The sequence below is a fragment of the Mobula birostris genome, chromosome 31 (assembly GCF_030028105.1).
Source record: "Mobula birostris isolate sMobBir1 chromosome 31, sMobBir1.hap1, whole genome shotgun sequence".
Classification (NCBI taxonomy): Eukaryota; Metazoa; Chordata; class Chondrichthyes; order Myliobatiformes; family Myliobatidae; genus Mobula; species Mobula birostris.
This window is the reverse complement of record NC_092400.1, coordinates 8,386,179-8,398,420: the sequence shown is the minus strand read 5'-3', so window position 1 is coordinate 8,398,420 and position 12,242 is coordinate 8,386,179. Positions and strand designations below refer to the sequence as shown.

The 12,242-nt window shown below is 39.7% G+C and overlaps 1 protein-coding gene across 4 annotated transcripts in view; it reads right to left on the bottom strand.

Moving 5' to 3' along the window:
• Positions 1-2,414: 2,414 nt before the first annotated feature.
• The window catches only part of taok3a (TAO kinase 3a), a 116,576-nt gene continuing 106,748 nt past the window's right edge, over positions 2,415-12,242 (bottom strand). For all 4 annotated transcript variants that reach the window (XM_072247955.1, XM_072247959.1, XM_072247956.1 and 1 more), the window contains 3 exons: positions 11,833-12,045; positions 7,314-7,496; positions 2,415-3,476 (listed from right to left, as the gene is read on the bottom strand). In XM_072247955.1, the coding sequence (XP_072104056.1) occupies positions 3,315-3,476; positions 7,314-7,496; positions 11,833-12,045 (558 nt within the window). In that variant the 3' untranslated portion in view covers positions 2,415-3,314. The remainder of the gene's footprint in view (positions 3,477-7,313; positions 7,497-11,832; positions 12,046-12,242) is intronic.

Sequence of the window (12,242 nt, the reverse complement as noted above, 5' to 3'; positions counted from 1 at the left end):
CAACCAGAAGACAGCAGAAGAGAACCAGGAGAAATGCAGCCATGGTTGCCACCACTACTACATATACATGTCCCACCTGCAATAGAGCTTGTGGGTCCAGGATAGGACTGTATAGTCATCAAAGATCTCACCGTTAAAGGAGTGGACGTCATCATCAGATTTCGATGGACAGCGAAGAATAAGAGGAACATGGATACTGGGCACACAATTCACAAAATGCACTACAGTTGCCAAGACTGTGGCATAAACATGGACTAAACCTGCTTTGAGAGGTTGGTCATGGCTAAAATTGCTCAAACAAGGACTGGAGCTTGCTGCAATTTGTTACCAAAAATTTATTTTCTCATATATTGTAACTTACAGTAATTATTTCACATCTTGCTGCTGCCACAAACAAATTTTATGACACATGTCAGTGCTAATTGGGTGTAATTGAGCAGCAGAGACTCACTGGGCTGCTATTGTACTGTATTTTAAAATAAAATACAGTAATAAAACTTGCTGATTTTTACTACCAAGGTGGATAATGGCAGATGATTCATGGAAACTCCAAGCCTTCAGATTCCTTTCCAAGTTTACTACATTAGGATGGATATCAATAGGCAAATCAGGAGAAACTTTTCCCTTAGCAGAGGCATTACAATCAATAGACTTAGATTTAAGGTGGAAATGGAGAACAGAATTATTGTTTTAATCAGAGGATGGCGAGAATCTTTAACATTTTTCCGGGTTGGGGCTGGAGTCAAGTATTCTCATAATTTGTAGGAAGCATTTAATGTTTATGGCTGGCATGGACAAAGCTGGCCAAATGGTGACTCAAGTCACACATGGTCCTGCCTTGAAATTATAATAATCACTGCTCCTTCTTTTTCACTGGGTTTGTTTCCCTACTTGCTGTCAACAGTGCATTAGGACACTTCCATTTTGAGGGCAATAGAGGATGAGCAATAAATGCTGACTTTGCTAATGATGCCAAAGAAGTTCTGGTCACCATATCAAAAGTAATGTATATGGATAACGGAGAGGGTGCAGAAATTATTTATAACCATGAAAACAGAAACAGGGAGGTGTACACGAGGAAGGAATGAACTCTTAAGGTTAAATAGGGGTCATTATAATGATGAAAGATGTTAAGACAGCATCTCTATTTGTGGGGTAAAGCACAATTGGAGGCCACAGTTCCAATACACAATTCAATAGAAGTTTCTTTCTCCAGTGTGTTAGGAATGTGGAATCAGAGGGGATGGCTGAAGAGGATGATATTGAAGGCTTTATTGGGAGGCTGGAGATAAAATTGAGAGAGAAAGGTCACTGCTGGTCGATTTAAAGGAAAAGAATTAAAGAGCATCCGATAGCCTGTAGAAGTTAACATGGAGTAATTTACGTGAATGGCTTGTTTCAATACTAACATTTACCTCAATATTTTGTGATTGGTAAATGTTTGTGATTAGTTCTCTTGGAAAGAACCAAGTAAAAATCTGAAATCTGGGAGAATTCTTCAATCCTCTTTTCAAAGACAACAGTCCATAATTTATGGTTTTCTGATCCAATAAACTGACTGATGATTGCCAACATTTCAGTGATACACTACGATGATTATTGGCATTTAATCAGAAATGAATTATAGATAAGCTCCAGTTAAATGCGATTATTTTGATTGTTACAATTGTTAAATCTTGGAAGGTGGTAGAAGAAACAATATAGTTCAGTTGGCTGGAAGTGAAGGTGGGAATAGTTGGAAAGTGATATTTTCACTCTCAATAGATGAAATGACCCCAAACTTGGTTTGCACAAGTTCACAGTCCAAAATACTTCAGAATTTAATTAATGTCACACACACACACACACACACAGGCTCAAGAACAACTTGCAAGTTTTGAAAAATTCTCAGCTCCAATAGAAACCAGATTGAGACTGATTAGACCAATTAAAGCTGCAGAAATTGCACGTTTATTTCAGGAAAGGCCATTTAAAATGTTTTTCCAATTTAAACCACTTAAATTTTGCCACGATGCACAAAGTAGGACAGGGGACCCAGAATTAATCGTATGTACCAAGCTCTTAACCAGCTGTGGATCCAGAAGACAATCATTTTCCCCCTGTGGGACCAGACAACATCAGTGACATCAACATGGGTGCGTGTTGCTTCAATAATACAAAAATGAAAGTTTCTCTCCCCTTAATCCCATTGGGCTAAGTCAGATGAAGGGCCACACAATCTTCAAGACACAGCACTGCAAAACTATGCCAAATCTGAGTAACAATGATGTGCTTAATTAAAATTCAAACATTTCAAGTATTTTGATAATAGAATTAGCTCATAAAGGGTTCCCATTCAACACTTCCACAACACTTGAAGCTGAAAAGAAAAGGATTGCAGACTTTAGTACAACTGGCTAAAAAAACACAACAAATTGTGATGAGCACTTTTATTTACAAATATGATTAAAAGCTTTTGCCTTGACAGTCATGCTATTTTACCTGAAAAAAATGGGGTGCATGCAATAGTAAAGCATCTTACTCGTTTGTCCGTAAGAAAATACACAGCTTGTAGTATGACTAAGCAACATTTATGATTTGGTATTTATGATTTAGATGGAAAATTCCATTAAAAGATCCCACTGAAAACCAGATTTGCCTCCATACTCTAAACAAAAAAATATTTAAAAATTAATTTGAGGAACATTAAAATACTTTATGAAAATAAGTAAAAGCTCTCTTGATTTCCATCTATACAATATGTGTGATAGTGCCTTGGCCCTATTGTGCTACTTGGGTCCCAGGATTCACATACAGTATGCACATCCTCTGCCACAGCAGAAAATGATTTATTTATATATTTATATATATAACACTGGGTCAGGATACCCTTGCCAGCATGTTTTAAAACTCTTATATATTTCCCAGAAGCACTTTGTATGATCAACATGTACATCAAATTTTTGTATCAAATTATTCAATCTTAATAAAATTTCCTGATGAATAAATACCAAAAGAAAGCTAGCAGCGAGTAAGATAAGGCTGCAGATAATAACATTTGTCTTTCTGCACAGATTTACAAATTATTTGTAATGCATGATAAGCAATGTACATCCTGCTTTCCAATTTCACAAAAAGTATGATTGCACATATATCAATACTGTGTCATTTTAAAAGGTGACCAACAAATGGTCAGTGTTCTTTTCAACATTAACAATGGGGCCCTGATTACAAGGAAATTTAAGGACTGTACAGGCACTAGTCCAGAGGTGATGTCTGCCCTCACTAAGTGAGCCCATGATTAAGATACCCGGGCAAGATTATGGCATAGTTTTTCATCTATAGTCTTCCTTCGGAAAGTCCGGCGTAACAAGATTTCCAAACCCAAGTCTGAGGGTTTCCATATCAAAGTTTTCAAGTTCACGCTCTCGCTTTTCCATTAAGTTTCGTATCCTCTCAGTCCGTTCTTTCTGAAGTGCAGCAAGTTCCTCTTCAATCTTGAAATAACCAAGTATATAATTATTATAAGACCATAAGATATAAGAGCAGAATTAGGCCATTTGGCTCATCGCCTTTGCTCCACCATTTCATCATGGCTGATCCAATCTTCCTCTCAGACCAAATCTCCTGCCTTCTCCCTGTATCCCTTAATGCCCACCCTAACCAATTAAGAATCTATCAACCTCTGCTTTAAGTATACATAAAGACGTGACCTCAACAGCTGCCTGAGGCAAAGAATTCCACAGATTCACTACCCTCTGAAAAGAAATTCCTCCTCTTCTCCATCCTAAAAGGACGCCCTCTATTCTAAGGCCATGTCCTCTGGTCATAGACTCTCTCACCATAGGAAATATCCTCTCCACATCCACTCTATTAAGACCTTTCACTATTCAATAGGTTTCAATTAGGCCACCCCTCACTTTTCTGATTTTCAGTGAATACAGGCCCAGAGCCATCAAATGCTCTTCATATGACAAGCCATTCAATCCTGGAATCATTTTCGTGAACCTTCTTTGAACCCTCTCCAGTTTCTGCACATCCTTTCTAAGATAAGGGGCCCAAACCTGCTCACAATACTCCAAGTGAGGCTTCACCAGAGCTTTATAAAGTTTCAACATTATAACCTTGCTTTTATATTCTAGTCCACTTGAAATGAATGCTAACATTGCATTTGCCTTCCTCACCACAGACTCAACCTGAAAAGTACCCTTTAGGAAATCCTGCACAAGGACTCCCAAGTCGCTTTGCACCTCAGTTTTTTTTTTGTAGTTTCTCTCCATTTAGAAAATAGTCAACCCTTTCATTTCACCAAAGTGCATGACCATACACTTGCCGACTCTGTATTCCATCTGCCACTTCTTTGTCCTTTCTCCTATTATGTCTAATTCCTCCTGTAGCCTCTCTACTTCCTCAGAACTACCTGCCCCTCCACCTACCTTCGTATCATCTGCAAACTTTGCAACAAAGTCATCAATTCCATCATCCAAATTATTGACATATAATGTAAAAAGAATTGGTCTCAACACAGACCCCCATGGAATACACAATTCACCAGCAGCCAGCCTGAAAAGGTTCCCTTCATTCCTACCCTCTGCCTCTTGCCAATCAGCCACTGCTTTATCCAAGCTAGAATCTTTCCTGTAATTCCACGGGCTCGTAGCTTGTTAAGCAGCCTCATGTGTGGCACCATGTCAAAGGCCTTCTGAAAATCCAAGTACACAATGTCAACCAAATCTCCTTTGTCTATCCTGTTTGTTATTTCTTCAAAGAATTCCAACAGATTTGTCAGGCAAGATTTTCCCTTGAGGAAACAATGCTGGCTACGACCTTTTTTTATCAAATGCCTCCAAATACCGAGACCTCATCCTTAATAAGCGACTCCAATACGGAGGTCAGACTAACTGGCCTAAAGATTCTTTTCTTCTGCCTCTCTCCCTTCTTCACGAGTGGAGTGACATTTGCAATTTTCCATTCCTCTGGAACCATTCCAGAATCTAGTGATTCTTGGAAGATCATTACTAATGCCTCCACAATCTCTTCTGCCACCTCTTTCAGAACCCTGGGATGTACACCATCTGGTCCAGGTGACTGGTCTACCTTCATACCTTTCAGTTTCCCAAGAAGCTTCTGTCCAGTTATGGTACCTTCAGACACTTTGTGACCCCTGACTCCTGGAACTTCCACCATACAGCCAGCGTCTTCCACAGTGAAGACGGACGCCAAGTACTTATTCAGTTCACCTGTCATTTCCTTGTCCCCCATTACTACTTCGCCAGCATCGTTTTCCAGTGGTGCGATATCCACTCTCACCTCTCTTTTAGACTTTATGTATCGGAAAGAACTTCTGGTATGCTGTTTAATATTACTGGCTAGCTTACTTTCGTATTCCATCTTTACCTTCATAATAACTTTTCAAGTTGCTTTCTGTTGGTTTTTAAAAACTTCCCAATCCTCTAACTTCCCACAAACTTTTGCCCTATTGTATTTGGCTTTTATGTTGGCTTTAACCTCTTGTCAGCCATGGTTGCGTCATCTTGCCTTTAGAACACTTCTTCCTCTTTGGGATGTATATATCCTGTGCCTTCAAAATTGTTTCCAGAAATTCCAGCCATTGCTGCTCTGCCATCATCCCTGTCAGTGTTCTTTTTCAATCACTTCCGGCCAACTCCCCTCTCATGGCTCTGTTATTCTCTTAACTCCACTTTAATACTGACACATCTGACTTTCGTTTCTCCTTCTCATATTTCAGGGTGAATTTGACCATATTATGATCACTTTCCCCTAAGGGTTTCTTTTACCTTACCTCTGGTCGACTCACTATAGGAAGGATGTGGATGCATTGGAAAGGGGACAGAGGAGATTTACCAGAATGCTGCCTGGTTTAGAGAGTATGCATTATGATCAGAGATTAAGGGAGCTAGGGCTTTACTCTTTGGAGAGAAGGAGGATGAGAGGAGACAAGATAATAACAGGAATAGAAAGAGTGGATAGCCAGCGCCTCTTCCCCAGGGCACCACTGCTCAGTACAAGAGGACATGGCTTTAAGGTAAGGGGTAGGAAGTTCAAGGGGGATATTAGAGGAAGGTTTTTTTACTCAGAGAGTGGTTGGTGCATGGAATGCACTGCCTGTGTTAGTGGTGGAGGCAGATACACTAGTAAAGTTTAAGAGACTACTAGACAAGTATATGGAGGAACTTAAGGTGGGGGCTTATATGGGAGGCAGGGTTTGAGGGTCGGCACAACATTGTGGGCCAAAGGGCCTGTACTGTGCTGTACTATTCTCTTTTCTATGTATGTTAAGATCTCTAATTAATTCTGGTTCATTGCACAACACCCAATGCAGAATAGCTGATCCTCCAGTGGGCTCAACCACGAGCTGCTCTAAAAAGCCATCTCATAGACACTCCAGAAATCCCCCCTCCTGTAATCCAGCACTAACCTGATTTTCCCAATCTACCTGTATATTGAAGTCACCCATAACTATTGTAACATTGCCCTTTTGGCACGTATTTTCTTTCTCCCGGAGTAATTTGTAGGCCACATCCTTACTACTGTTTTAGGGTCTGTATACAACTTCTGTACACGTCCCTCCTTCCCTGGAAGAGAACCCAGTGATCCAAAATTCTTATGCCCTCCCTCCTACACCAACTCCTTGGCCACATATTAAACTGTATAATCTTCCTAGTTCTAGCCTCACTAGCATGCGGCACGGGTAGCAATCCTGAGATCACAGCCCCAGAGGTCCTGCCCTTTAACTTAGCACCCAAGTCCTTATGCAGAACCTTGTCACTAACACATATCACTGGACCACGACTTCTGGCTGTTCACCCTCCCATTAAGAATGCTGAGGACTCGATTGAAGATATCCTGCACCCAGGAGGCAACATACAACCGGGAATCTTGTTCTCACCCACAGAACCTCCTGTTCGTTCCCCTAACACCACAGTGTAGCTCTTTCTCCCCTTTCCCTTCAGTGTTTAAACACTGATGCTTTACATTTTCCTTAACATAGATGCTCAGTGGTGAATTTTTCAGAATCCAAATTTAATCTTTTTTTTTTGTTAAGCTCCATGAAGCTATTAAGTACATAACCCAAATTGTCATTATTCACATAATAGTCTAGGGAATAATGACATAGTTTCACACAGAATCATAGAGCTTAGCTCTCTGAAGCTATGGCAAGCTTCTGCTTATCGAGAATCTAATCAATCTTGCAGTGCCATTTAATGCACAAAAAATATTTTAAAATTATAACATTTCATAAAGATGAATTCATCTACATTGATTAATAAAGCATTTGTTAAATTGCTACTATAATTTTGATTTAAACTGACCTTTTGTTCAAGACGTGCTCTGCGCAATGACACCAATTGCTCCAGTTTCTGAAGCTCTCGCTCATGCTGTGCTTCAGTTTGCATTTTAATTTTACTCTGGTAGGCATTGAGAAGCTCCATTTCCTGCTGAAGCTGATGTTTCAGGGCTTGGCACTCTGCTTCCTGAGCCTCATCTAGTCGTAACTATTTAAAACAAAAATAAGTCAATATCACTGCACTCCTCCATAAATTTCTAGAACAAGATAAATTTGGTTTCAACCTCATTAGTAGATTAGATCTCTAGGGAGATTGGGGCAAATCCAGAAGCCATTATCAAAGGCAGACTTTTGACTATTGAAGTAACAAACTAAGAAGCTCATTAATCTGCACTGAATTATTGCTGAGGCACATAAATAATAATACAGTATTGGGGCAGACTCTCTGATTTCAGAGGATCACAAAAATTATAACACAAGAGTACAGATATTTAACTTAATAGTCTATGACGGCACACAGGAGTCATCTAGCTCCTCCTAGATCTGTCCTCTCCTCGCATTCCTTTTCAACTTTTCTTTTCCATTCAAGTACAGAGGCAATTCTCTTTCACTTGCACATCTAAATCTATCTCATCTCTTTCTCCTGACAGTACATTCTAAATTCCAACCACCTGCTGTGTAGTTTGTTTTCCCAAGCCCCCTTTTTTCTAATCACCTTCATTTTACTTTTGAGTTCCTTTAAAGGAAATTGTTACTCTGTATCACTTCATGAGTTTAAATTCCTCTACCAGATCTAATTTCAATCATTTCCATCTATGTAGTTTGTTCATGTTGCAAAAGTCCCTTATTACTGCAAATATTCAACAAATCTTTCCTCTACCTTCTCTGGAGCATTCATCTTTCCTAAGGTGTGATGCCTAAAATCAAACAAAATACTCCACATCAGTTTCACATTGATTTCCACTTGCTCTGACATTTTTATGGCTCCATTTATGACGCTCAGCACCACATATGCCCAGCCAACAATTTAAGCACATACAGTTGCAAAAACAGTTTGTGAACCATTTGCAATTACCTGGTTTTCCACATGATTCACTCATAAAATGTGGTCTGATCTTCATCTAAGTCACAATAATGGACAAACACAATCTGCTTAAATTAATAACACCAACAATTGGACTTCTCATCAATACTGAGTACACCATTTAAATCAGATTAGGTTCAAAAAAGTTGGTGAACCTCTGGGTAATGCCTTCTACAAAAGCCATTTGGAGTCTGGTGTTCTAATCAATGAGATGAGATTGAAGGTGTGGGTTGTACAGGTGCCCTGCCCTATAGAAAAGGCACACAAAGTCAGGTTGCTGACAGAGCCTGCTTTTCTCAAGAAAGATCTATGTGCACCATGCTCCAATCAAAAGAATTTTGAGGACCTTAGAAGAAGAAATGCATGAAGCTAGAAAAGGCTACAAAAGCATACAAGACCTGTGTGTTCATCAGTGCACAGTCAAAGAAATTGTCTGCAAATGGAGGAAATTCAGAACCGTTGCTACTCTCCCTAGGAGTGGGTGCACTGCTAAGATCACACCAAGAGCACAATGTGCAATGCTGAAGGAGGTGAGAAAGAATCTAAGGGTAACAGCAAAAGACCTGCAAAAATCTCTAGGACTTGCTAAAGTCTCTGTTCATGTCTCCACTATAAGAAAAACAATGAACAAAGAAATGTATTCATGCAAGGACACTAGAGGAAACAACTGCTCTACAAAAAAAAAAATTGCTGCACATCTCAAGTTTACAAAAGACCACCTGGATGTTCAGCAGTGCTTCTGAGACAATGTTCTGTGGACAGGTGAGACAAAAGTTGACCTTTTTTTGGAAGAAATGCGTACCACCATGCTTGGAGAAATAAAGGCACTGCACACCAACACCAAAACCTCATCCCAACTGTGAAGCATGGTGGAAGGAGCATCATGGCTTGGGGCTGCTTTGCTGCCTCAGGGCCTGGCCAACTTGCAATTGTTGAGGGAACAATGAATTCAAAATTGAATCAATACACTTTACAGGAGAATGTCAGGATAGTGGTTTGTCATCTAAAGCTTAATAGAAGTTTGATGATGTAACAAGACAATGATCCAAAACACAAGAGTAAATCCACAACAGAATAGTTTAAAAAGAAGAAAATGTATGTTTTGGAACGGCCAACTCAGAGTACAGACCTTAACCCAATTGAGATGCTGTGGCATGACCTGAAGAGGGCTGTTCATACAAGGTACCCCAGAAATATTGATGAACTGAAACAGTTTTATATGGAGGAATGGTCTAAGATTCCTCCTCACCATTGTGCAAGTCTGATCTGCAGCTACAGAAAACGATTGGTGGAGTTACTGCTGCCCCAGGAGGTTCTACCAGTTATTAAATACAAGGGGTCACATACTTTTTCCAGCCTGGACTGTGAATGATTAAACAATGTGTTCAATAAAGACATGAAAGTACAATTGTTTGTGTGTTATTAGTTTAGATAGATTGTTTTTGTGTATTATTGCGACTTAGATGAAGGTCAGAACGCATTTTGAGTAATTAATGCAGAAAGCTAGTTAATTACAAAGGGTTCGCAAACTTTTTCTTGCAACTGCAGAAACACCTTTCAACTGCCTTTTTGAGAACTACCTCATGTAGCCTCTTACCTTTTCTTGTTCTTCCTATCAAATTGTAACATATTGCACTTCACTGTTGCAAATTTCATCTCTCCTTTGACCACCCATTCCCCAGCTCGTGTATTTACTTGAAATCTACTACTATAACGTTTATTGCACTACCGCGCTTTGTTATATCAAATCCCAACAAAGTACCAATCCCCCCCCCCGCCAAAGGATACTACTGCATACTGCCTTCTGAAATGCAAAGCAGCCCCCTTTCCTTCTGTCATGTTTCCTGTTACCTATCAATTTTCTATCTATGCGGCTCTGTCCCCTTTATTCAATGGTTCATTATCAAAAGCCTTTTGTAAACTGACAAATGCAACATCATCGGAATACAGCCCACATTTGCTGGGTTTGTCAATACAACCTCCTTGGGCAAGGGAGCAACATATGCACTTCTTCATCCACAAGCATTGCTTCTTATCTACAGATGTTTGAAAGATTATGCTCAAATAGGTCTACTATTTTCACTCTAACTTCCATCATTAAGCGAGAATGCATTCCACCTAGGCCAGGTGATTTAACCACTTTAAATTACAACTTAATCATGAAATTTATCCTAGGGGCGAGTTGAGTGAAATTAACTTAAAATTTCTGTTTTAAGTAGACTTCATCCATTCATCACTAAAATAATTTAAAGACACATTAGATTTATATTTTTCTATGTTTATTAAAAAATGGCGGCCAAGGCATCAAAATGGGTAAATTAATTGCACAAATTAGTATGTAGTCAGTAATTTTCTGTTATCACCTTGTAAAGGCCAACACTGCATAACAACATTTTAAGTGTTCATCATCATGTCTTTTAAAGCTCTTTATTCTTGATCAGGATGGTGCCAGTGAACAATGATTTCTCAGGCAACATCTTCCAGGTAGTCAATTATTTCAATGACTTTTCTATGTCTTTTACTTGTGTTTCAGAAACTGTTGGAGCCTGTGATCTACAGTTTGGAGTTCAATCAAGTGATCTAGTGCTCTGCTGTCCTGAGTAAGTCCCAGGTGAAGACCACAAGCATGAGCTGTCCCGGAAAGGAGACAAGACACGGGAGTGCAGGGCCATGACTGATCACATTTCTTGCTGATTGAGGCGTTGAAGAAAATTGAAACATTGAGGTGAATGCGAAGGCCAGGTCGGTGGTCACTCTTAACAGATCGGGCCGGGGGTCAAAAGGCCGAGTCAGGCCAGATGTCAGGAGGCCGCTTCTTGGCGGATGAAGTTTCCACGGAAGGACTGAGTTTGAGCCATTGCTCTCCTTGATGCTGACAGAGGATATTTTCAAAATTCCGAGATGTAATTTCAGTGTGGACTGTACTTTATATTTGTCTCCTTCAGTTCTTCTGTATCTTCTTTCTTGTTGCTAACTGGCAGGTGGGGTATATGTTAGTTTCTTTGGGTGAGGGAGGAGTTGGGTGTTTGAAGTTATTGTTGCTGTTTTTTTGCGTGGGAGGAACTTCGGGGTTAGGGGTTTGATGTTTTAGCTGCCTTGTCTGGGGAGGCTATCTGCTAGTTTTTGTGTGGGGGAGGGAGAGATTTGAGGGGGGTGGAGTTTGGGGTTTGCAAGTTTTGTCTCTTTTTCTTTTTTGTGTGGGAGGGGGCCCTCAACAACTTCCATGGTTTTTTTGTATTTTATGGCTATCTGGAGAAGACAAATCTCAGAGTTGTATTCCGAGTACATAATTTAATAATAAAATTAAGCTTTGAACCTTTATATAATTGCTGGAGCAACTTCACTAAAAAGCCACTGGATTAAGGACAAAGATCAGATATTGACTGTTAAAGCACTTGTAATAAATTATATTTAATGTGATGTAATTCTACTGAACCAATATCAAAAATGGAACACATACCGCCTGCGAGGCCATCATCTCATTGATACTTTGCTCATACTGTTCTGCCAGGATTGCCAGTTTCCGTGTCTGTTCCTCCTTAAGTGCTTTTAGGACCATCTTGTGGTCACTTTTTGGAGTTACCTCCAGCTGGTGGTTCCTCAGTGCTTTGTACTGCTTTGTTTGGACTTTACACGTGTCTTGGAATTGCTTTTTTATCTGTAACTCCATGGCCTGTGCACAATCACAAGGGAAGATCATGTTAGGCAAAAGCAAGTTTCGAAGATAAACGTGCTTAGAAAATTGACTTTTATTAAACAGAGCAATATACTACATCCTGCATTTTGGGCAGAAAGCCATCTTCATAAAAATGCGCTCACTAAATTTCAGATATTGCAAAAGATAAACAATGGCCCAAAATGCAATTTGGG